Source organism: Chanos chanos, chromosome 2 (genome assembly GCF_902362185.1).
Source record: "Chanos chanos chromosome 2, fChaCha1.1, whole genome shotgun sequence".
Lineage (NCBI taxonomy): Eukaryota > Metazoa > Chordata > Actinopteri > Gonorynchiformes > Chanidae > Chanos > Chanos chanos.
The window spans coordinates 59,492,029-59,519,179 of NC_044496.1; the positions used below are offsets into that span (position 1 = coordinate 59,492,029).

A 27,151-nucleotide genomic window follows, 5' to 3' on the forward strand; every position below is an offset into this window, starting at 1 on the left:
TTTTTTTTTAACTGATGTTTAATGATTGCATTTAAGTGCTTCTGTGTAGAATGATGCAATTTCTATAGATAACCTGTGCTCTGTGATTAAAAATATGAAAGAAAAAAACATTAGGTAACCTGTTCTCCAGTTTGTGAGCACAAAGACTGTCACTGGATTTTGGTATTGTCTACATGGTTCATATTTTAATTTATTTGCAACACATTATTTTACCGTGCTGTTGACCACTTCCTGTGACGTCCAAGCCCAAGCGTCCAGAACTGTACTTGAGGACTGCTGGAAAAGAAGAAAGGTGGAAAGTAATGGGAATAATCGTTGTCTCTTTTAAAGCAGTTTACTTTCCTGGATTATACTCTATTTATGGAGTAGCTTCTTAGCAGAGCATTTCACATCAGATTTTAGGGTAGAGTCGTAGGCTCAATAGTCCTGACATTAGCCATCTGTTCCAAAATAAAAAGGGTTAAATGCACAAATCCACAACTCGCACTAGCTGGTGCTAACTATTTTTAGAGGCCGTATCACGGCAGCCTAACACAGTTCCCCTTGAGGAGGGACACCTCTGGGAGCAGTGCCAGTTACCCGGCAGTAAAGGGTTAGGTCACAGCAATGGGACTCTTCGCTAATTTACCATATAGGCGAAAACAACAGCGGCTCCAGTTTATTTGACGGGAAACCACAGTGTCGACCTGCAACCGGCAACATTAGTCTATGTACTATCCTACCATTTTAACAATACATAACTGCATCTCTAAAATGAAATCGGCTTCTCATGTACTGGATTATACAGAGAAGATAAAACGCGGAGCGGACGCACGGCTAGCGGACAATATCACGAATCTCACCAGCAGCCTCATTTCTGAAACAGCTAAAGAACTGCGTGAAGCAGTTTTGGTCTCGCTTGGTTTTAATTCAGACCAATATGAAATGCACCATGGACAACCGATTAATGTGTCTACAGGGGGAGTTCGAAGTCACGAAGAACATTTTGCCGAAGCAAAAGAGACGCCCGAGTTACCTGCAGGTGGATCAGGCATACCGCCATCAGACGTGACATGCCCCAGAGACGATAGGTTATCAATAAAGAATGAGGAACTCGATGGCGTGTTTGTGGTAAACCAAGAACATGATGGCACAGCACAGAGACGAATGCAGGAGTTGATCATACTTCCAAATGAAACGAAAGAGCACTGGCAATCAAAGCAACGTCTGGTGACGACCTCGTCATTTCACGAAGACTCAGTTAAGTTCTTTGAGATGGATTGTGCACACTCGAATGAAGTTGACGAAATACGGTTTACCTGCTCTAAAGTCGAGAACGAAGTCAAAGGTAACTTTGATGACTGGCGCACGAATAACGTAACCCCGCACAGTGCCAGCTTGAAAACAGAGTGTATGGAATTTAATATGCGCAGGATCCGAAGAAACTGGGACAGCGAAAGCTACAGAATGTCCAGGCACTGCGCTTTCTCACATGAGAATTCACACGAGTGTCCTCCGTACGACGATAACCCCCATGAGAGGTCCAGCGGGCCCGTATCACGGCATCCATATTCTTCAGAGTGTTCCCTAGGCACAGTGTCGAGGATAACGAACTTCCAGACTCTGTCCAGACAGACGAAAGGAACCCACCAGCTTCACTTAATCAGTTCTGGACTCAGGTAAATGAATTGTTAAACATACATCAGAGGCTGAATATATTAATTTATATGTATATTCATTCATATATATTACCTATAACTGGACCAACCCGAATAAATGATTGTGTGCGAAATTATCAAAGAGAAATAAATATCAAATACCAAACCTAAGACATACTGAAAGTAAAGAGAATTAAGTCATTTTATAATTCGTTTTATTGAAATGGGCTTCTGAACATTATGTCCCCCCCGCTGACTTCAGGGCAACGACGTTCTTTAGGGATATGTTTAGACTAAAGACGCAGGTAATGATTTGCCATGGAAATTATAGTACATTCCTACAGCACTAGTAGTAGTCACTAAGTAACGCGGCACTTCACACAGCAAAAAATGCATATGGGCAAAAGGAAAACTCATTTCAGTAAATGCCACAAAGCACTGTGCACAAATGCACTGTAGAGTTCTGTAAGGGCCATGTGAATGTTCAGTGTGATGTGCACATCCACTGTAGAGTTCTGTAAGGGCCATGTGAGTGTTCAGTGTGATGTGCACATGCACTGTAGAGTTCTGTAAGGGCCTTGTGAGTGTTCAGTGTGATGTGCACATGCACTGTAGAGTTCTGTAAGGGCCATGTGAGTGTTCAGTGTGATGTGCACATGCACTGTAGAGTTCTGTAAGGGCCTTGTGAGTGTTCAGTGTGATGTGCACATGCACTGTAGAGTTCTGTAAGGGCCATGTGAATGTTCAGTGTGATGTGCACATGCACTGTAGAGTTCTGTAAGGGCCATGTGAGTGTTCAGTGTGATGTGCACAAATGCACTGTAGAGTTCTGTAAGGGCCATGTGAATGTTCAGTGTGATGTGCACATGCACTGTAGAGTTCTGTAAGGGCCATGTGAGTGTTCAGTGTGATGTGCTCATGCACTGTAGAGTTCTGTAAGGGCCATGTGAGTGTTCAGTGTGATGTGCACAAATGCACTGTAGAGTTCTGTAAGGGCCATGTGAGTGTTCAGTGTGATGTGCACAAATGCACTGTAGAGTTCTGTAAGGGCCATGTGAGTGTTCAGTGTGATGTGCACAAATGCACTGTAGAGTTCTGTAAGGGCCATGTGAGTGTTCAGTGTGATGTGCACATGAACTGTAGAGTTCTGTAAGGGCCATGTGAGTGTTCAGTGTGATGTGCACATGAACTGTAGAGTTCTGTAAGGGCCATGTGAGTGTTCAGTGTGATGTGCACATGCACTGTAGAGTTCTGTAAGGGCCATGTGAGTGTTCAGTGTGATGTGCACATCCACTGTAGAGTTCTGTAAGGGCCATGTGAGTGTTCAGTGTGATGTGCACAAATGCACTGTAGAGTTCTGTAAGGGCCATGTGAGTGTTCAGTGTGATGTGCACAAATGCACTGTAGAGTTCTGTAAGGGCCATGTGAGTGTTCAGTGTGATGTGCACAAATGCACTGTAGAGTTCTGTAAGGGCCATGTGAGTGTTCAGTGTGATGTGCACATGAACTGTAGAGTTCTGTAAGGGCCATGTGAGTGTTCAGTGTGATGTGCACATGAACTGTAGAGTTCTGTAAGGGCCATGTGAGTGTTCAGTGTGATGTGCACATGAACTGTAGAGTTCTGTAAGGGCCATGTGAGTGTTCAGTGTGATGTGCACATGCACTGTAGAGTTCTGTAAGGGCCATGTGAGTGTTCAGTGTGATGTGCACATGCACTGTAGAGTTCTGTAAGGGCCATGTGAGTGTTCAGTGTGATGTGCACATGCACTGTAGAGTTCTGTAAGGGCCATGTGAGTGTTCAGTGTGATGTGCACATGCACTGTAGAGTTCTGTAAGGGCCATGTGAATGTTCAGTGTGATGTGCACATGCACTGTTAAGGCGGTGATGGATATGATCTCGGAGGAGGCAGGACTGGTGTGTCCGTGGAGATAAGTAAAGTGCTAAGGGGGGTGGGGCAGTGTGTAGGCATATGTATGCTATAGAAGATTTAGATATAAACTATAGAAGATTTAGATATAAACTATAGAAGATTTAAATATTAACTATAGAAGATTTAGATATAAACTATAGAAGATTTAGATATAAACTATAGAAGATTTAAATATTAACTATAGAAGATTTAGATATAAACTATAGAAGATTTAGATATAAACTGTAGAAGATTTTGATTACAAGATTAAAGTCCTTCAGATGTACTTCTGAGCCTTATGCATGAAATTACCTGAAAACTGGTCTAAATTACCAAAAAAAAGAAAAATGTTGTAAACTGGGAATGAAATTGGAAGGAAATGGTCTTAACTGGGACTGAACTGAGAATGAAAAAAGTTCAAAAGAAATAAGAACCCAAGGATGGGCTTAATTGGGAATGTATTCAGACTGAATTCAAATATATTACATTTATCCAGTAGGCTGCATTTTCCCGTTTGATTACTGTTTGAACTGAACAGCTGACTGCTTTCAGTTTTCAGTGGTGGAAAATGTAATACATTTAAGAGGTACGATTTAGAGGAGGTAGAGCATTGTGGTGGAGTTTCTCAGCATGAATTAAGTGTATTAGACGTGTAAGAGGCTAACAGCTGGTGCCCTTCAGTGGAACAGGATTAACGAATGCCTACCATCCTAGAAGTAGCACACACAACAATAGTTTGATGTTTGGATGAATTTAGAGATTATCTTTTTGGTCACTGTAGTTAGATGTTGGTCCTACAGCTCATGGGCACATAACATTATCAGTGATTATTTTCCACAAATGAAAAAATGTCAGGAGAGTGTTTCTTGTTTGCCTGTGTCTGTACCAGTGTGGTATGTGCGGTGTGAGTTGTACTGAGACACATGTGAACAGCACATGCCTCTCAGTTCACTCTAGACCTTGCCCACAGTAGTCACTGTGCACTGGCTTTGTTTCCTCTCTCAAGAATCATTTGTATTTTTGCTTTGTACTCTGTGCCAGCTAATCCATTTTTGGTGTTAGACTGTGCATTACTGTGATGTATTTGTATGATTGATTTTTTCCCCCCAAAGCCTCCATTGAAATGATAGCAGTCAGTGAAGTTGGCATTAGACTGAGTTTATACATCATGGTACAGTATGGGTGTAATCCCATCACCTACTCAGACACAAACATCTAGAGAAACACTATTCAGGTGTTTGGCTAGCGTGCGGTACCCACACAGTGTATTTCTAATGCAAAACCGGCTGTTTGTCGCTGCACTCTCTCAATTTTGAATGCAAACCAAACATCTAGCAAGATCTTCACCCAAAATATGTGTGACTGGGTGTTGTCTTTCACCATAAGCAGTCTCTGTAATTTTGGTCTGAAGTGCATTACTCAGATGTCCAACTGGATTGTGAGTGTTTTATCCCGAGGCTGATTATTGCAAAGATGGTCATGAGCAAGACTACTGTGACAGACAACCTGTATGAGCTTCATAAGAGAGCAGGTATATGTGTGTGTGATCCAGTAGAATCACTTCTGACTGTGCTGATGGACACGGGTCAGGTGTCGAGAGTCTCATTTCCACCAGCTCTGACAAAAGGTAATGCAGTATTTCAATGACCAGTTAGAAAAAAAAATTGGGAGTATATTTAATATGTGAATTCATATGCTTTATCCACAGATGACACCAGTTTTTTAGAAAATCCTTCAGACATAGAAGATGACTAAATGTTTGGGTTAGGGTTAGATAATTCAGATAAATAACCTGGGCTGTGTTAATGCTTTAAGGGTGGAGGATGCTGTGTTACCAGTGAGGGCTCTGTTCCCTGCTCCACGGCTTTGCCAGGTGTGTGGTGACGAGGCCTCGGGCTGTCATTATGGAGCGCTCACCTGCGGGAGCTGCAAGGTGTTTTTCAAGAGAGCTGCTGAGGGTGAGTCTGTAAAGGCCAATCTGTTTACATTCAAGGTTTTACTAGAATGTTCTGAATCAAAACAAAGGCTAAATGCCGTCTCTAACACTCACCGGCTGCAACCTTAGTCTAGTCTGCAAGTTTGAGCTATACACAGCGTCAGAGAGCTGGGGCTGTCCATTCTCTTGAACATTTATGAAATGCTAGCAAACAATCAGATTTAAACAATCTATTTCTGAAAAAAAAAAAATCAGTCTGAATTGACATTGAGTGCTCATCCAATTTCTGAAAAGAAGATTCAGTGAAAACAAATTGATTCTGCTGAATGACTGAGCCCAGTTTGGTTTCCATTGTCTGTGACTGAACTGTAAACAGGGGATAATGCAGAGTTTGCCCTAATTAATTCTTCCAACTGTGTTCCTTTTTCCTAGGAAAACAGAAATACCTCTGTGCCAGTAGGAATGACTGCACCATTGACAAACTCAGGAGGAAAAACTGTCCATCTTGCCGTTTAAAGAGGTGCATTGCACTGGGGATGAGCCTCGGAGGTAACATTTAAATTAAGTTTAAGTTTATCCGTTCAGCTTCTTTTACATTCAAAAATTGTCTCAAGCTTTACAGAGATCAGTGCCTAAAGCCCCAGTAAGCAAGCCCAAGGCAACAGTGACGAGGAAAAACTCCCTGACGAGGTGAATAGGAGAAGGAAGACCATTAAAGCGCGGCTAGGCGGTCAAATGACCGCCGAGTCATTAGACAAGGACACTGTTACTGACACATAATGATCGCTAGATGGCGCTTCTTGCACGAAGTAAATAGTTTGCTTACAAGATCACCTCGCGTTCGGCCAATGTATAATTCATTTCAGTGATAGCAGTCGAATATTATTTCATTAGAACGTTTGTTGTCCAGCCCTTCCATCATTCAACATAATTTTTTGATTATTTATTTGATGGCAACCGTGTTTTCAAAGGTATAAATTCCGAGGAAGTCTTGATCAAATTCGACTGAGAAAACCATCTGAACAAGACTAGTTCAGGCAACTTTTTCATAGTATTTGTTTTTTAACATTTAATCTTCTACCTTGGAGAATTAGTTTATTATATGGGATGTCACACACGTTGCGAGTTAGACTGCGGTTGGTCTGTAAATGTAGTCCGACTGTATCAACATTCAGTTGTCGACTGACAATGATCACGCCGTTGCCCCTAGTGATTAATTTATTGTAAGGGCACGGTCCAGGTAGTGCAAAAATCAGAGACAATTGTGATTGTAAGTTAACTGTTGTAGGGAGCGATTACAGATTTGAACATTCTAATTGTTGGGCGACATGTCGGGTGACGGAGTAAACTAAAAACTGGACTCTATACTTACTCAATAGAACAACCTATCGGAATGACAAGACAAGCAGTAATTGGTTGAGAATTACAATGCGTGTAAATCAAAACTTGTGGAAGTTTAGAGTGTGAGACTGCTTTGGGTGGCGCTGGAGGAATAGACTAAAACGTTTCAGTTCCGAACTCGTCTGTCTCCGTGAAATTATCGCTTATACCCCGTAATAAACCCAGCCGAGCATATCAAGCTTTACACTTGCATTTTAATATATTAATTATCTACCACAACTAACAGATCATTCTATGCCATGATAGAAGCAAACACTACGACTTTTCAAGGCATTCAGTGGGCTATGAGAAGCCTAACACCTAGCCTGCCAAGCAACCTACGAGTAACACCTCCCAACCCCCTCCCAATAAATTGCCATAGTCTATTGTTAGTTTCCCGCACTAGAATGATTTGGCCAAAAGTAGTTCATACCACGAGTAGCCTACCACCGTCTATCATGAGTCGCAGCTAAATGTAATTCCACACATGTAATAGAAAATGTAGGCACCGCTTGGAAATGAATAAATATGCACGGATGTTGTTTTTACAAAATATGTATGTCGCAATGGATTTTCGTAAACAAAGCTGTGTCAGGTGTGTAGGCTTTTAGAGTAAAGAACGTAGCATAAGATGGCCGAATTTTTACCATTTATTGAAACTAAATTACAGCACGAAAAAAGCCCTTCTTTTGGTAAATCGACAGCTGTGTAGTTTATTTACAGTAAATACTTAAAAAGAATGAAATATACATTACACACGATAGATACACGAGATAGTGTATGCAGTGAAATGCACTAAGTAAATAAACAGATAAAGTACTTTTCGAGTTATTTAGTATCCTGTGTGTCGGGATGCTGTAACCACTATTACACAGCCTGTCCAAGTAGGGAATGTTGTACCTCGATGTTTTGTGTTCCTAATTCAAGTGGAGAGATATTCGACCGACAGCCTAGAACAATAGCCTAGGTGTGATCCCAACCCCCTCCCAACGACCGCGTCATGAATCACTTGTGTCTCTTTTCCACTACGAAGGTGCTGGTGCCCGTGCCCGTGCCGGTGCGGAGCCAGTGCTGCCTTGGTGCCTTTTGAGAACCGGCCCGCATTTCCACTGGTTTGGGAACCGAAGTGTGGGTAATTTCCGTGGGGAAAAAATAATGTCGGACAGAACGCATTGCTTGCTCTTTATAAATTTACTTTTACGCTAGGCTTCCACACAGCGAAACACCTCACGAATTTTGTCCCAGAACTTTTCGCTCTGGGGGCAAAATTCATGAAAATAGTAAGTCTGTCACCTAGCTCAAAAGTTAAAACGAGTGTTTAAATGAAGGTCTGCATGAAGTGGTTTAATTGCACGAGCCAGAGCCGAGAGAGAGAGTGTCTTTTTCTACCACTCTGGGTCCGACTACGTTCATGTAACATGTAAACAACAGCCCGTATTGATGTAGACACAAATTGTTACTCATGCATCTTTTAATCATATACATATTTTCATGCTACAAATATCCTTTAGCCTACCGCTACTTGGTCAGACGTTTTTTGTTACTCCCGCCTCTCTAAAGAACGTCACGTATCAAACGCTGAACTGATTGGTTCTCGCGTGGTTTTTATTTGCATAGCCTCTGACGTCAGCGGTTCCAACTTTTGGGACCAGCATTTCTGTGGTGCCGTGCCGGTGCCAGCTTTTCGGCTCCGGCACCAGTATTTTGTCAGTGGAAAAGCGCGGGTGCCGGTGCTCGATCGGGCACCGGCACCGGCACCGGCACCGCGGCAGTGGAAAAGGGGTATTGGTCAACCAACTCAGAAGTTCCCTTCAACGTAGACCAAAAGATTGTTTGCCAGTGCCAACGAGGTGAAGAAATTTTCGGCCTACTGCCGGCCTAATGTCATCTTTCCCGAGATAGAGAATTGCGCTCAACATGTATTTTGTTTCAACGTCAGCGGCCACCCAGAATTTAATAGCAAATTAGTTTAATGGCCATGTTCTGTGTGAAACGACACAGTAACAACTTGATAGAGAACAGTTGTTCATCTACAGTTATGTTCTCACTAGGTGTGTAAGAAGCAATACTTTATCGAAAATCTAATTTATCCGTCACAAGGTGGGCAGCCCTTGCATTCTTGTCATCAAAGCGCAGATAGCGCATGATATCGTGGAATCTCTGTCAAGACATCCGTCTCTGAAAATGGGATTTCCCACGTTAGCAGACCAGTAGTCGTCCGGGTTTATGATTTTACCGCCCGTAATACCTCCCAAATAATGGAGACCTGCAGTTTGAACTTATTTTCGATCATCATTTCGATCAGCTACTGCTTCTATTTCTGAATCTTTCACCACATTTCTGTGTCAGTCAAACACACTAAACTGCCCAATGGACTTGTAATATTGTCCTTGGCATAACATGTGGGGCCTGGGGTTTCTCTCATGATATTGGACTCTCGCGCCAGCAGTTTGTTCAACCCATACTGTGCTGTCTCTTGCGTAGGGTGTTATTATATTGAACGAATTAGCATTCGCAAAATTCCTGCTCACTATCTAAGTCATATAATAATGAGTTACGCCCCTCTACGTGAAACAAAAATGCGTTTATTATACGTTTGTCCGCTTTACAAAACATTTGCATTTTAATACTGTAAATTATTTTTGCAGCTCTAAAATAATGTAATGTCATGACATGAGAATAAAGCTTACCCTAGTTTACACACGAACTATCAGTCATATGATGACTAATTACGCACGGTTCAAGTAGGCTACTGCAAAAATCGATGACAATTGATACGCCCATGTAGGCCTACATGAAACAAAAATGCGCTTCATAGTTATTAAATTGTCGTCATTTTTGCACATTATGTAATATTAATGTATGACTCTTATAACTCTCGATATATATTAATATATATAAAACCCTGATATATATATATGGCGCAAGGGTTCGCTCGTCTTTATATATATATATATATATATATATATATAAAGACGAGCGAACCCTTGCGCCATCTGCTGCGAGAAAAGAGAATCGCAGCCTTGAAAGGCAGGAAACAACATGGCCGAACGCGAGGCTGACGGCAGTTTCACAGAATTAGAAGCAAAATAGCTTTAAATTAGCTTGTACCGGGGTGATTTTGAAAATTTAAGGATACTGGGTGATAAAATGAACAAATGTAGGAAAAGTCATGAAAGGACGGTCCTGAAATTTGACCGAGTGCAAAGATTTTTTTTTTTTGGGTCACTGCGGTCAAATGACCGGCGCTCGGCGCTTCTAGGTATAAGTAGGACAAACCAGCACGGCGCTTCTAGTAAGACGTCACAGCGGTCAAATGACCGGCGCTCGGCGCTTCTAGTGTTAACACTAGAAGCGCCGCGCCGGTTTGACCTACTTATACCTAGAAGCGCCGAGTGCCGGTCATTTGACCGCTGTGACTACCTACTAGGAGCGCCGTGCTAGTTTTACCTACTTAAGACCATTAAGAGCCTTATATGTTAGTAGCAGATTTTTAACCACTGTAGACTGCATAATATAGGACTGATATGTTTACACTTCCTAAGTCCTGTAAGACTACTGTTAAGTCACCGTCCATCATGACCCCAAAATTCTTTATCTGCAGTGCATGAGATGGCACAGATATCAAGCTCAGGCAGCTTACTTATCTGAGGTCAGTAGGAGGAAGTTAATGGCCATCCAATCTTCATTGTTCCTAATACAATCAGCTAATCTTGAGGATTGGGAGAGTTCACCTGGTTTTGCAGATATGTACAGTTTGTGTGTTGTCAGCATAGAAATGGAAGTTAATGCTGTGCTTATGGATAATGTCTTTTAATGGTAGCAGGTACAAAGGGAACCTAAAACAGAGCCTTGTGGCACATCGCATTTATTAGTCCTGAATACGTTTCGCCTTTTGGATGTCAAAGCATTTCCGCCAGAGTGACCTGATCACATCCAAATCAGTGTATGAAACCAGTATGTTTGATTAAGTGCTAGCTTTGCATCAGGTATCACTGAAAGAGTCTTTAAAGAGAAGATATAATGATCTGTTTTGCTCTTTTGGTCCTTTATTTGGTTTGTTTAAGCCCGTAAGCTGAAGAAGATTGGGTGTCTGAAACCCTGTGCTCAGGAGTCGCCCACAGCCTCAGGCAAGACCGTGTTTTCCAGCCTGGAGCCGAGCCTCCCAGCTCAGCCCACCCTCCTGGGCACCCTGAAGAGGATCGAACCTGCTCTGGTTAACGCCGGACATGACCACGGCCAGCCAGACTCAGCCGCCACCTTACTGTCCAGTCTTAATGAACTGGGGGAGAGACAACTTGTTAGTGTGGTCAAATGGGCCAAAGGAGTGCCGGGTATGAGGTCATTACATGGAATTATACCGAGAAAAGAGCAGCATTCACTTCAGTTTAATGGCTCATTTCTCACATTAACTTTTCACACCCTTATTGGAAAATGTGCTGTTATTCAGATGACTGAAAATGAAATGTGAGTCAGAAGCAATAGAGCTATCAACATATATCGATATTCCACCACATTACACTATCATGCACAGTCGAATAATATTAGAGCTTTCATGATGACAATCACGAGGAAATGTATTCAAACAAAAGTTATATTACAAATTACATTTAATTACTGTAATTAACTGAATCAAAAATCCTACTGAATAGAAATGACTGTCCTAATTTCTTTTTGTTTTGTTTAGGTTTTCAGAATCTACATATGGATGACCAGTTAAAGATTATCCAGTACTCATGGATGCTAGTGATGGTGTTTGCTTTAGGGTGGAGATCCTACACTAATGTTGATGCCAAAATGCTCTACTTTGCTCCTGATCTCATCTTCAATGAGTAAGCCTTCAATGTCCTATTATTCCTCACAACACACAAATAAAAGCACCTACGAAACACACGCACACATTTTAATTCTTATTTTGAATCTGCTAATCACATTTCCAACATAAAGGATTCACACATCTCCAGAGATAAAATACACTGTTTGACACTGAAGGGTAGAGAGAACATCGCCTGTGCCACACAGCGAGGCTGCCAGTCACAGCTGAGATGGAGCAAAGTTTTTCCAGCTGTCTGGCCCTTTTCTCAGGTCGGCCAGCCAATCAGAGGCCCGTAACTGTCAGTTCCTGAACATGCCCAAGGCTGCCAAACATCAGAATCAACAATCAACATTTGTAACCGAGCTCTCGTATATTTGCAACTAAGGGCTGGTACTTGGTTGGTTTGTCAGAGAAAGCTATGTCCATATATAGGTCAAAGACACAACCTATCTCTAAGACTGTCTCTTCTTTTTGGCTGTCATCTACAAAAACAACACCAGGGCTGTTAGGGATGTTACAGAACACATCATAAGAGCTGTTGAACCAATCAGACATTACAGGGGAATATTTATGCACAGATAGATCTCTGGGTAACACATTACTAACAGCCGTGGTAATTAAGTCAACAATACGCTTGTGTGCTTTGCATCCATTCATAATATGAGCAGCTTATTCTAGATGGTGTTCAGAGTCAGGGTGCATTAAACAGTGTGGTTGGTGGTTATAAGGGTACCTTAAAGCAAGGTTGTATTTGGTTGGTAACACCTGCAGTCTGCCCTCAACAGTGAAGCAGAGAAAGTCCTCCCCTGTCGCTGCATTTCTGTATGTGGTGTGTGATACAGCGTGGTTTGCAAGGTCAAGGGATGCAAGCCTTCCCTGCATCCTCAGTCCAGCCCAGCGGTGGTTTGTTTCAGTCTGTTTTACACCGAGGAGTACTGTCTATAATGATGTCTTCTGGAGTGTGGTGTGTGGTGTGTTCTGTTAAAGTACACAGTAGTTTCCATGGTGATATGAAGGTCTGTGACCACTGCATCAGACACCTCTGGTGCAGTTTGTGAGTTCATGTTTGTCCGTTTTAACTGAACTGTAGTTTTGATGGACAGGTCATTGAGGTCAAGCCAGTCTGACCAGACTCCAAAACCTGCAGCATGAGTGTCAAACTTTCCTTTAGTTTCCTCTTTGCACATTGGCAAAAAGATCGATTCTGTTTTTGTATTCATTGGTCAGCTCCTGTACCTGTTCCTCCCACTCACCGGCAATGTTAAATTTGTGACCTAAATAGTAGTATATTTCATGACGAGAGTAAACTCTGATGCGGTCAGGGGCACTGCAAGAAATGAAAGAGTATAATATTGGGCCCCCCAGACCTTCAAAGTGTTATTAATAGTGTTCTATGAGGACCCCCTGTCAGTGCTGCCCCCCTTTACAGTGCCCCTGGAATGGGTTTTTCATTATTGAGAATGGAGGAGGCTTGTCAGATCTAAATTTATACCAGCGGTTGCCACTGCTGCGTCTTTCATACTGGAATGCACGTTTGGTGTGTTTAAGTTCTAGCTTTGGCCATTGTAGGAACTCATCTGTTTGGGCCAGCATGTTTTTTTAACACTCATCTCTGGAGGAGACCTGGACCTCATCAGCATGAATGGGGTTTGGAGATCTTATTTGTGGTGGGGCACACTGACAAAGCCATTTCAGCCACTGGTTGATTGCTAGAATGAGATTCATAGCACTCTAGGGGCAGCCTGTTTTGACCCCACCTTTGAGTGGTGCAGGTTCTGTGAGCTGATTCCCACAGATGACTTGTAGAAAAGATCCTTTGCATGTGTAACCCGTGTTGTGTTAGCAGACCTCGAGCATGGGAGTCGGGCGCGCTAGCAGAGAGGCTAAAGCCCACGGGTGCTAGCGCGCGTCTTCAGTTATCGGGGTGTGAGGTTTACCCCACACAGCATCGTACCCACTGGCCACCGTTACATCCACATCTGATACAGCGTTCACAAATGCCTTAGGCAGATGGATTTCCTCTAGTGCACTAAGCATCGCCCTATGTGACAGTGTTCAAAAGGCATCTCTAAAGTCCAGGAATACGGTGTAAAAGTCTGATGATTCATGTTTAAAATCATCAATTCCGGTTCTCAGACTAAACATGTTAATTCATGCCTTGTCTATGTAGGCTTTCTGTTTTGGGGAGCAAGTGCCTGTGTCAACAAGCCATGGGAGGATGCAGGCAAGCAGACATTTCATGAATACCTTGTACACAGAGGGGAGGAGAGAAATATCTCTGCATGTAGATGGGTCACTTGGGACATTATCTTTCTTTGGAATTCTTTGAACAAGAGCACCCGTCCATGGGTCTGGTACCTGTCCATTTATCAGACAGGTATTGAATAGATGGGTGAGAGTTTGGATGGACCGAGGCCTAAAAGCCTTAAGAGTCTCATATGTGGCACCATGATATCTGCGAGCTTTCTGATTGGGAGATGAGCCACGACCTCATCTGCTTCATCAGTCGTGAAACTGTCAGTGGATGGGGAACAGCCTGGTACTGCTGCCTCAGTGCTGTCAGACCAAGGGGGCGTGGTCAGTGGATCGGAGGAGGAGCCTGGTAATATTTATGTACATTGCTGACATCGTTACCACTGGGCAGAGGACGGGGGAAAATGCTCTTGTTTAGAATTATATCAGTGGCCTTAGACTTGGGGTGTAGCCATAGTGGCGCTAGTTTTTCTCCACTCACTTTTCTCCGCTGCCTGTGACGCTCCTCAGCTCCCCTCATGTCGAGCGAGGGCTGGATGTTTTCTCTCACAAAATGTAGCTGCTTCTCAATCCAGAAAGTCAGGGAGAAAGATGTAATCTCCACTGGATATTCCTCACTCAAAAGAAAATTTTTAAAACTCTTGACACGTATTTCAAGAGTGGTAATCCAAAGGGTTTTCCACTGGCGGACATCGTGTGGAATACTCCGTTTGGATAAAAAGTTCCAACTAAGATAGATGTAACTTTGCACCATCTCCCTGGATCCCCAGAGCAAACAAAACATGTCCTTTTTTGAAGCAGTTTGGTGTCGAGTCTTTTCCTGAAGGCTCTCTTATGAATCACAAAGGTTTTCTATTCATGACACTGAAATGGGATGGGGTCATGAACTTGCCACTGTTGTTTGTAGACTTGGCCACTAATCAAAGTTTGTTTGAAGACCAATGTGGTTATCAGGCACATTTGTATGAATAGTGTCCAGACTATACACTGTCTCTGCTGTGTCAACAACAGCAGTTACAACAGGCGAGATGTTAAGTTTGTTAAGTTGCCATTGCCATTTCTTAGCACAGAGCTGCAGTACTCGCGCGCACACACACACACACACACACACACACACATACACACACACACACACACACACACACACACACTTCCACCTCAGCCTCAGTGGTACATGGTGCATTTTCGGTCATATTCATGTCTTTCCACCATGGTTGTTAATTGTCATAAGAATGCATAGCCTATTTAAAACCACATGATTCTAAAGTATACCTTTTACCACTTTAACAATTCATTTACTATTCTTTCTTTTTCTTCTGTTGTCATTTGATCTCATGATATGACAACATCATTTTTTCTTTCGAAATTACACAGGTGTTATTAAGAACGATAGCCTACCTCTGAAATCACTCATTGAACACACACAACAAACATCCAAAAACACCCACTGAACACATACAGCCAACATCCAAAAACACCCACTGAACACATACAGCCAACATCCAAAAACACCCACTGAACACATACAGCCAACATCTAAAGACACAGGTATTGGTGTGAGGGTTTTAGAGTGAGGTGTGGACATGCTTTAGTGAGCTGTGGATGTCTCTCTGAGGTATTGGTATGAGATAGAGGTGTGATTTAGTGAGGTATGGGTGTGATTTAGTGAGGTGAAGACATGCTATGGTGAGGTATGGGTGTGATTTAGTGAGGTGAAGACATGCTATGGTGAGGTATGGGTGTGATTTGGTGAGGTGAAGACATGCTATGGTGAGGTATGGGTGTGATTTAGTGAGGTGAAGACATGCTTTGGTGAGGTATGGGTGTGATTTAGTGAGGTATGGGTGTGATTTAGTGAGGTGTGGGTGTGATTTGGTGAGGTATGGGTGTGATTTAGTGAGGTATGGGTGTGATTTAGTGAGGTGACGACATGCTATGGTGAGGTATGGGTGTGATTTAGTGAGGTATGGGTATGATTTAGTGAGGTGAAGACATGCTTTGGTGAGGTATGGGTGTGATTTAGTGAGGTGTGGGTGTGATTTAGTGAGGTGAAGACATGCTATGGTGAGGTATGGGTGTGATTTAGTGAGGTGTGGGTGTGATTTAGTGAGGTGAAGACATGCTATGGTGAGGTATGGGGGTGATTTAGTGAGATATGGGGGTGATTTAGTAAGGCATGGGGGTGATTTAGTGAGGTGAAGACATGCTATGGTGAGGTATGGGTGTGATTTAGTGAGGTGAAGACATGCTTTGGTGAGGTATGGGTGTGATTTAGTGAGGTATGGGTGTGATTTGGTGAGGTATGGGTGTGATTTAGTGAGGTATGGGTGTGATTTAGTGAGGTGAAGACATGCTTTGGTGAGGTATGGGTGTGATTTAGTGAGGTATGGGGGTGATTTAGTGAGGTGAAGACATGCTATGGTGAGGTATGGGTGTGATTTAGTGAGGTGAAGACATGCTATGATGAGGTATGGGTGTGATTTAGTGAGGTATGGGGGTGATTTACTGAGGTATGGGGGTGATTTAGTGAGGTGTAGACAAGCTTTGGTGAGGTGTGGGTGATTTAGCGTAAAGTGTCAGTGTGATTTAGTGACATATGGATTGTTTTGGGCAAATTTTGTCATTTGTTATTTTTGTTTATGCAGAACATAGTGTGCTGTAGTATTGTAAAGTCACTGTCAAAGCCCAAATAATCTCCTAATGTCCTATTAAAATATTTTACAGACTGTCTAGTGAGTGAATGAGTTGGCCCTCGCTGATAGTAAGTCTGTGGTCCTGTAGAGACAAAGCCATGTAAAGACAGGCAGCAGCTGTGAGTCATGTCACACACATGGGGTGAAATTTCATCCTCAGCTGGTAGAGGAGAGGACGTGGAGCAGCATGACTATCACTGCAGCCTGACCCCAGCACTGACCCCAACACTGACCCCAACACTGACCCCAACACTGACCCCAGCACTGACCCCAACACTGACCCCAACACTGACCCCAGCACTGATCCCAGCACTGACCCCAGCACTGACCCCAGCACTGACCCCAGCCCTGACCCCAACACTGACCCCAACACTGACCTCAGCACTGACCCCAGCACTGACCCCAGCACTGACCCCAGCCCTGACCCCAGCACTGACCCCAGCCCTGACCTCAGCACTGACCCCAACACTGACCTCAGCACTGACCTCAGCACTGACCCCAGCACTGACCCCAACACTGACCCCAGCGCTGACCCCAACGCTGACCCCAGCGCTGACCCCAACACTGACCTCAGCACTGACCCCGGCACTGACCCCAGCACTGACCCCAGCACTGACCCCAGCCCTGACCCCAGCCCTGACCCCAGCGCTGATCCCAGCACTGACCCCAGCACTGACCTTAGCCCTAACCTGTGCTCTGCGTTCCAGCCACCGAATGCAGGTCTCCAGCATGTATGAACACTGTCTTAGAATGAGAGAACTCTCCCAAAGGCTGAGCCTGCTTCAGGTCACCCATGAAGAATTCCTCTGCATGAAAGCCCTGCTCCTCTTCAGCATCGGTAAGTCCAAGCTCCTCCTCACCACGGCTCACACTGCAAATTACAGTCAGAGCAAAGCCACAGCTAAGCACTAAAATAACTCTCCTAAGACAGTAGAGTCCAGGGCCACTCATTAAAGATGAGTACTGGGCACACAGGGAAGAGTAAAGCCCTGATTCTCTAATGCAGGGACAGGGGTGAGAACTGCTTTGTCAACACTTTTATGGTTTTCAAGTTTAGGGCAGAGGAATGTTCTGTGCTAACAGTGCCAACCAGGAAAAGGAAATGAAGTGGAGAGTTTCCAGGGAGATCAGAAGCTGCCTTATGGAGAGCCCACGCACAGCCTTCTGTGCTCATTCATACAGCACAGCCTTTATCACGCAGGGTTATGCTCATTCATACAGCGCGGCCTTTATCACGCAGGGTTATGCTCATTCATACAGCGCGGCCTTTATCACGCAGGGTTATGCTCATTCATACAGCGCGGCCTTTATCACGCAGGGTTATACTCATTCATACAGCGCGACCTTTATCACGCAGGGTTATGCTCAGTCATACAGCGCGGCCTTTATCACGCAGGGTTATGCTCATTCATACAGCGCGGCCTTTATCACGCAGGGTTATACTCATTCATACAGCGCGGCCTTTATCACGCAGGGTTATACTCATTCATACAGCGCGGCCTTTATCACGCAGGGTTATACTCATTCATACAGCGCGGCCTTTATCACGCAGGGTTATGCTCATTCATACAGCGCGGCCTTTATCACGCAGGGTTATGCTCATTCATACAGCGCGGCCTTTATCACGCAGGGTTATACTCATTCATACAGCGCGGCCTTTATCACGCAGGGTTATACTCATTCATACAGCGCGGCCTTTATCACGCAGGGTTATGCTCATTCATACAGCGCGGCCTTTATCACGCAGGGTTATGCTCATTCATACAGCGCGGCCTTTATCACGCAGGGTTATACTCATTCATACAGCGCGACCTTTATCATGCAGGGTTATACTCATTCATACAGCGCGACCTTTATCACGCAGGGTTATACTCATTCATACAGCGCGGCCTTTATCACGCAGGGTTATGCTCATTCATACAGCGCGACCTTTATCATGCAGGGTTATACTCATTCATACAGCGCGACCTTTATCACGCAGGGTTATACTCATTCATACAGCGCGGCCTTTATCACGCAGGGTTATACTCATTCATACAGCGCGGCCTTTATCACGCAGGGTTATACTCATTCATACAGCGCGGCCTTTATCACGCAGGGTTATACTCATTCATACAGCGCGGCCTTTATCACGCAGGGTTATGCTCATTCATACAGCGCGGCCTTTATCACGCAGGGTTATGCTCAGTCATACAGCGCGGCCTTTATCACGCAGGGTTATGCTCAGTCATACAGCGCGGCCTTTATCACGCAGGGTTATGCTCATTCATACAGCGCGGCCTTTATCACGCAGGGTTATGCTCATTCATACAGCGCGGCCTTTATCACGCAGGGTTATACTCATTCATACAGCGCGGCCTTTATCACGTAGGGTTATACTCATTCATACAGCGCGGCCTTTATCACGCAGGGTTATGCTCATTCATACAGCGCGGCCTTTATCACGCAGGGTTATGCTCAGTCATACAGCGCGGCCTTTATCACGCAGGGTTATGCTCATTCATACAGCGCGGCCTTTATCACGCAGGGTTATGCTCATTCATACAGCGCGGCCTTTATCACGCAGGGTTATGCTCATTCATACAGCGCGGCCTTTATCACGCAGGGTTATGCTCATTCATACAGCGCGGCCTTTATCACGCAGGGTTATACTCATTCATACAGCGCGGCCTTTATCACGCAGGGTTATACTCATTCATACAGCGCGGCCTTTATCACGCAGGGTTATACTCATTCATACAGCGCGGCCTTTATCACGCAGGGTTATACTCATTCATACAGCGCGACCTTTATCACGCAAGGTTATGCTCATTCATACAGCGCGGCCTTTATCACGCCGCGCTAGCCACTGTTCTGCTTCTTTATCCAGTTCCAGTGGAGGGCCTGAGGAGTCAGAGGCGTTTCGATGAGCTGCGGACTGCCTACATCAACGAGCTGCATAGGCTGAGTCGATACATTCACCCCGACAGGCTCCTCCAACTCACACAGCTCCTGGACCACCTGCAGCCGGTGACTCAGCACAGCACAGCACCTCAGTTCAACAGTGTCTATGCCAATGAGAAGCTGTAATCCCAGATCATTTCAGCGACATCAGCTGAAGTGAAGTGTAGCCCCTGGGCATGAACACCACGCTGCACCACACTCACTGACTCACTCTTGTGTTCTGCAACTGTATTTGTGTGTGCGCGCATGTGAGTGTACATGTGTATGTGTGTATGCACACATGTATCTTTGTGCGTGCACACGTGGGTGTGTGTGGGCATGTGTGTGCGTGCATGTATTTATGTGTCTGTGTGTGTGCACGTGTGTGTGTGCATGTGTATGTGTGTGAGTATGTACGTATGTGTGCTTGTGCGTGCGTGCGCCTGTGTGTGTGTGCACGCGTGTGCGTGTGCGTGTGCATGTGTGTTAATATGCCCTTTCTGTGCCCCTCAATTCCAGATTGTGAGGAAGCTTCACCAGTTCACGTACGACCTGTTTGTCCGGGCCCAAACTCTCCCAGTCCGAGTGAATTTTCCAGAGATGATGTCAGAGATCATATCTGTCCATGTACCAAGAATCCTCACTGGCATGGTCAAACCTATCCTGTTTCATAAGTGATCTGACAGGACCTGTGCAGCTTGTGTGTGAATTCTGTTCTTAGTAAGGTTAGTCCCTCTAACATTAATTAGATCATATAATATGTATGATAACACCATATAGATTAACTCATGTACCTTTGGAGTGGATCAGTTGTAAGATACAAATAGTGAGATATATATATATGTGTGTGTGTGTGTGTGTATGTATGTATGTATATGTATATGTGTGTGTGTGTGTGTGTGTATGCACTCTTATGTTTAAAACACCAGTTAGACTTGCTGTGGTATTTGGGACTTGCTGTGGTATTTGGGACTTGCCATTCTGAGCTACAGAAAGTCCTCACCCCTAAATTTATCTTTTGAGGGACCGACCAACCAAGTATAGAAAGCAATGTTTTTCCAATACTACATATGTGTATGTATAATTCTCAATATTAATTTTAAATATTACTCTGAGTTACTTTGATATACATTCAGAAATTGAATGTCTGAGGTGAATTAGACAAATGCACCACAAATATAATCTATCCAGTTTCTCCTGGCACTAACAAACCATCGTTTCAGTTTCCTGTATCCGTTTCTGTGACTAATGTTAAGCCTTTAGCAATGCTGATACGTGAATGGATTCCACAACTGCCCTCCGTGGGTTTGATTTTCGAATGGTCCCTTACGGTAACTGTGAGCAGTAAAAACAGCTCATTTTGAACTGCCTCATTAAAGACAATGACATGAGCTGAATCAGTGTGTATTTGTGTTTCTTTGGCTGAATCAGTGTGTGTTAGGGTTTGTTTGGCTGAATCAGTGTGTGTTAGGGTTTGTTTGGCTGAATCAGTGTGTGTTAGGATTTGTTCAGTCTCTGCCATCCCAACAACGGCTTCATCTTCAGAACTGAACCAGGCCTGTGTGGAGTCGACAGCTCAAAAGGACCCTAAAGAACTGGGTTCATCTGTTAAATTCGTGGGGCTTATTTACACTAAGAATGGCCAGAATCTACTGATGAATAATATATTTGCCAAAGACCTTGCAAAGACAAACACATTTAAAGTAAAAACTTTGTGTTATCTAGTGTTTACTTAGGCCATCTTTTTAATATCATCAGATTCAGTGTAGTTACAAGACCAGTAATTCTGATTAGCAATAACATGGCGTCTTGGTAAACTCTTGTAAAATTAAAGGGAAGAATATGTATTTTTTTTGTGGAAATTTGGTTATTTTGTCAAGTAGTAATGGTTGATGTCCTGATTTATTTCAGTTTTTTAAAGGAAAAGAAATCTAATCCCAAAAGATGTCTGGTGTTTGAGGTGACTGTAATAAAAGCTAAGCCAAGAAAGGCAGGTTTTCGAAACTGAAATACTTCTGTCTTTTACTAACCCAAAAAAAGATCTTTGGAAATCAAAATATTCAGGTGAGCTGGGAAAACAATATCCCAAAGCCAAACGTGCGAGTGAACACACAGGGGTGACCTGCTTCCTGAAGCTACTAATGGAATGGAGACTTCTGTCTGAGCTTGGCTCCATTACCACACAGTTAAGTTCTTGGTCTTTTTTTCATTTTCAGACCAGCCCTCATCTCTGTGTGTCTTTTAGAGGCTTTTCCCCTGAATGTATTTCAGCATGATCTGTGTTGAGGGGAACATAAAGAGCATTGTGTAATGAGCTGGAAGCACTAACGTAACCTGATAACTGCGTCAACTCCATCCAGCTGCTTCGACTTGGCCGGTTGCAAAAAGCCAGGGCACAGGAACAACATGCAGCATTCCCAACTAAATGCCATGATGGACAGGAACGCAGCATTCCCAACTAAATGCCATGATGGACAGGAACGCAGCATTCCCAACTAAATGCCATGATGGACAGGAACAACGCAGCATTCCCAACTAAATGCCACAGTGGACAGGAACAACAGCATTCCCAACTAAATGCCATGATGGACAGGAACAACGCAGCATTCCCAACTAAATGCTATGATGGACAGGAACCACACAGCATTCCCAACTAAATGCCATGATGGACAGGAACAACACAGCATTCCCAACTAAATGCCACGGTGGACAGGAACAACACAGCATTCCCAACTAAATGCCATGATGGTCAGGAACCACACAACATTCCCAACTAAATGCCATGATGGACAGGAACAACGCAGCATTCCCAACTAAATGCTATGATGGACAGGAACCACACAGCATTCCCAACTAAATGCCATGATGGACAGGAACAACGCAGCATTCCCAACTAAATGCCATGATGGACAGGAACAACACAGCATTCCCAACTAAATGCCATGGTGGACAGGAACAACACAACATTCCCAACTAAATGCCATGGTGGACAGGAACAACACAGCATTCCCAACTAAATGCCATGGTGGACAGGAACAACGCAGCATTCCCAACTAAATGCCATGGTGGACAGGAACAACGCAGCATTCCCAACTAAATGCCATGGTGGACAGGAACAACACAACATTCCCAACTAAATGCCATGGTGGACAGGAACAACACAACATTCCCAAATAAATGCCATGGTGGACAGGAACCACACAGCATTCCCAGCCAAAAAGAGCATCTTTACATGTGAGGCCCATCAGTGTGCTCCTGTTCCTCTGTCATTTATCATCCTCTCCTCTCCTCTCCTCTCCTGAACGGGGCCAGGGTGCTTTCTCTGAGCAATAACGATAACTAAAACAATGGTCAAAATCTGAAAGAAAAGACCTTATATTCATACATTTCCTTATACTTACTTATATAAATAAAATCTGAAAGAAAAGACCTTATACTCATACATTTCCTTATACTTATTTATCTAAATAAACTCGATTAACCATAAACAATCAGTAGATCTAAATGATAACAATGACGACATTCTGTTCCAGTGAAGTGAGGGAAGCGGCTGTATCAAGCTTCCTCCACTGGGGGTCGCTGTGGTCTAAACTTCCATTCACTGCACTGCTCACAGACAGAAGAAGCACATATATACAAGAACACTTCCATTTGATATTAAACATAAATATGCATAATTGCTGATAATAGACACACACACACACACACATATATATATATTCATTTATTCATACATACATATGACATATTCATCATCCATTAGCCTTGAGGCGGTACTCAGCTTTATCAGATTATAAGTGGGGCAGAGAGCCATCCACAAAAGAGAGAAGGATGAGTTAAACTGACATCTTAAACTCATACACACACATACATACACCTACACACATACACACACACACATATACAACTCAGATACATACGCACATACACATACATACACCTACACACATACACATACATACACCTTCACACATACACACACACACATATACAACTCAGATACATACACACATACACAACTCAGATACATACATAACTCATACACATACATACATACACCTACACACATACACACACATATACATATACAACTCAGATACATACGCACATACACATACATACACCTACACACATACACACACACATATACAACTCAGATACATACGCACATACACATACATACACCTACACACATACACAGACACACATATACAACTCAGATACATACGCGCACACACATACATACACCTACACACATACACACACATATACAACTCAGATACATACGCACATACACATACATACACCTACACACATACACACACATATACAACTCAGATACATACACACATACACAACTCAGATACATACACAACTCATACACAATACATACACAACTCATACACATATACATTTTTGTCTGTTCCTCAAAACAGAGGAGCAGTTCTCAATGGTCCTGTGCCCCTTATCCGGACCTGGTTGAAAAAAGGATGTTGTCTCTGATCGGAGAGAGAGAGACACTTTTTTTTCTTTACGTTTTACACTACCTTTATTGGTACATAGGGCACCAATAATGTCATTTCATCACCCACTTACACACACAAATAATCTGTTTGTTAGGCTGGTAGTAATCTGTTAGTTAGGCTGGTAGTAATCTGTTTGTTAGGCTGGTAGTAATCAGTTTGTTAAACTGGTAGTAATCAGTTTGTTAGGCTGGTAGTAATCTGTTAGTTAGGCTGGTAGTAATCTGTTAGTTAGGCTGGTAGTAATCTGTTTGTTAGGCTGGTAGTAATCAGTTTGTTAGGCTGGTAGTAATCAGTTTGTTAGGCTGGTAGTAATCTGTTTGTTAGGCTGGTAGTAATCTGTTTGTTAAACTGGTAGTAATCAGTTTGTTAGGCTGGTAGTAATCTGTTAGGCTGGTAGTAATCAGTTTGTTAGGCTGGTAGTAATCAGTTTGTTAGGCTGGTAGTAATCTGTTTGTTAAACTGGTAGTAATCAGTTTGTTAGGCTGGTAGTAATCAGTTAGTTAGGCTGGTAGTAATCAGTTTGTTAGGCTGGTAGTAATCTGTTTGTTAGGCTGGTAGTAATCTGTTTGCTAGGCTGGTAGTAATCTGTTTGTTAGGCTGGTAGTAATCTGTTTGTTAGGCTGGTAGTAATCTGTTTGTTAAACTGGTAGTAATCAGTTTGTTAGGCTGGTAGTAATCTGTTTGTTAGGCTGGTAGTAATCTGTTTGTTAGGCTGGTAGTAATCTGTTTGTTAGGCTGGTAGTAATCAGTTTGTTAGGCTGGCTGTAATCAGTTTGTTAGGCTGGTAGTAATCTGTTAAACTGGTAGTAATCTGTTTGTTAGGCTGGTAGTAATCTGTTTGTTAGGCTGGTAGTAATCTGTTTGTTAAACTGGTAGTAATCAGTTTGTTAGGCTGGTAGTAATCTGTTTGTTAGGCTGGTAGTAATCAGTTTGTTAGGCTGGCTGTAATCTGTTTGTTAGGCTGGTAGTAATCTGTTTGTTAGGCTGGTAGTAATCAGTTTGTTAGGCTGGTAGTAATCAGTTTGTTAGGTTGGTAGTAATCTGTTTGTTAGGCTGGTAGTAATCAGTTTGTTAGGCTGGTAGTAATCTGTTTGTTAGGTTGGTAGTAATCTGTTTGTTAGGCTGGTAGTAATCTGTTTGTTAGGCTGGTAGTAATCTGTTTGTTAAACTGGTAGTAATCTGTTTGTTAGGCTGGTAGTAATCTGTTTGTTAGGCTGGTAGTAATCTGTTTGTTAGGCTGGTAGTAATCAGTTTGTTAGGCTGGCTGTAATCAGTTTGTTAGGCTGGTAGTAATCTGTTAAACTGGTAGTAATCTGTTTGTTAGGCTGGTAGTAATCTGTTTGTTAGGCTGGTAGTAATCTGTTTGTTAGGCTAATAGTAATCAGTTTGTTAGGCTGGTAGTAATCTGTTGGGCTGGTAGTAATCTGTTTGTTAGGCTGGTAGTAATCTGTTTGTTAGGCTAATAGTAATCAGTTTGTTAGGCTGGTAGTAATCTGTTTGTTAGGCTGGTAGTAATCTGTTTGTTAGGCTGGTAGTAATCTGTTTGTTAGGCTGGTAGTAATCTGTTTGTTAGGCTAATAGTAATCAGTTTGTTAGGCTGGTAGTAATCTGTTTGTTAGGCTGGTAGTAATCTGTTTGTTAGGCTGGTAGTAATCAGTTTGTTAGGCTGGTAGTAATCTGTTTGTTAGGCTAATAGTAATCAGTTTGTTAGGCTGGTAGTAATCTGTTGGGCTGGTAGTAATCTGTTTGTTGGGCTGGTAGTAATCTGTTTGTTAGGCTGGTAGTAATCTGTTTGTTAGGCTGGTAGTAATCAGTTTGTTAGGCTGGTTGTAATCTGTTAGTTAGGCTGGTTGTAATCTGTTAGTTAAGCTGGTAGTAATCAGTTTGTTAGGCTGGTAGTAATCAGTTTGTTAGGTTGGTAGTAATCTGTTGGGCTGGTAGTAATCTGTTTGTTAGGCTGGTAGTAATCTGTTTGTTAGGCTAATAGTAATCAGTTTGTTAGGCTGGCAATAATCAGTTTGTTAGGCTGGTAGTAATCAGTTTGTTAGGCTGGTAGTAATCAGTTTGTTAGGCTGGTAGTAATTTGTTTGCTAGGCTGGTAGTAATCAGTTTGTTAGGCTGGTAGTAATCTGTTAGTTAAGCTGGTAGTAATCAGTTTGTTAGGCTGGTAGTAATCAGTTTGTTAGGCTGGCAATAATCAGTTTGTTAGGCTGGTAGTAATCTGTTAGTTAGGCTGGTAGTAATCTGTTTGTTAGGCTGGTAGTAATCAGTTTGTTAGGCTGGTAGTAATCTGTTTGTTAGGCTGGTAGTAATCTGTTTGTTAGGCTGGCAATAATCAGTTTGTTAGGCTGGTAGTAATCTGTTAGTTAGGCTGGTAGTAATCTGTTTGGTAGGCTAATAGTAATCTGTTTGTTAGGCTGGTAGTAATCTGTTGGGCTGGTAGTAATCTGTTTGTTAGGCTAATAGTAATCAGTTTGTTAGGCTGGTAGTAATCTGTTGGGCTGGTAGTAATCTGTTTGTTAGGCTAATAGTAATCAGTTTGTTAGGCTGGTAGTAATCAGTTTGTTAGGCTGGTAGTAATCTGTTTGTTAGGCTGGTAGTAATCAGTTTGTTAGGCTGGTTGTAATCTGTTAGTTAGGCTGGTTGTAATCTGTTAGTTAAGCTGGTAGTAATCAGTTTGTTAGGCTGGTAGTAATCAGTTTGTTAGGCTGGCAATAATCAGTTTGTTAGGCTGGTAGTAATCAGTTTGTTAGGCTGGTAGTAATCAGTTTGTTAGGTTGGTAGTAATCTGTTGGGCTTTTAGTAATCTGCTTGTTAGGCTAATAGTAATCAGTTTGTTAGGCTGGCAATAATCAGTTTGTTAGGCTGGTAGTAATCTGTTTGTTAGGCTGGTAGTAATCAGTTTGTTAGGCTGGTAGTAATCTGTTTGTTAGGCTGGTAGTAATCTGTTTGTTAGGCTGGTAGTAATCAGTTTGTTAGGCTGGTAGTAATCAGTTTGTTAGGTTGGTTTCCAGTAGGTTTAAAAAAAAAAAAGTATATCAACCGTAAAAGATAAATAAATACAATAGAGATTATTTT

At 42.9% G+C, this 27,151-nt stretch overlaps 1 protein-coding gene across 1 annotated transcript; it reads left to right on the plus strand.

Moving 5' to 3' along the window:
• Nucleotides 1-753: 753 nt before the first annotated feature.
• On the plus strand, nt 754-20,225 carry LOC115805132 (androgen receptor-like). The gene is made up of 8 exons (XM_030765613.1): nt 754-1,658; nt 5,363-5,505; nt 5,916-6,032; nt 10,931-11,197; nt 11,551-11,695; nt 17,333-17,463; nt 19,495-19,634; nt 20,067-20,225. Exons 1-8 carry the CDS (start codon nt 754-756, stop codon nt 20,223-20,225), a joined length of 2,007 nt encoding a protein of 668 aa, XP_030621473.1.
• Nucleotides 20,226-27,151: the final 6,926 nt, after the last annotated feature.

What these genes read in the sequence shown, in the direction of transcription:
- LOC115805132 (XM_030765613.1), top strand. Translation starts at nt 754, where the DNA reads ATGAAATCGGCTTCTCATGTACTGGATTATACAGAGAAGATAAAACGC. An exon ending in TTTCAAGAGAGCTGCTGAGG is followed by an intron (nt 5,506 to 5,915) that starts GTGAGTCTGTAA and finishes CCTTTTTCCTAG; the next exon opens with GAAAACAGAAATACCTCTGT. An exon ending in CCTGCTCCTCTTCAGCATCG is followed by an intron (nt 17,464 to 19,494) that starts GTAAGTCCAAGC and finishes TTCTTTATCCAG; the next exon opens with TTCCAGTGGAGGGCCTGAGG.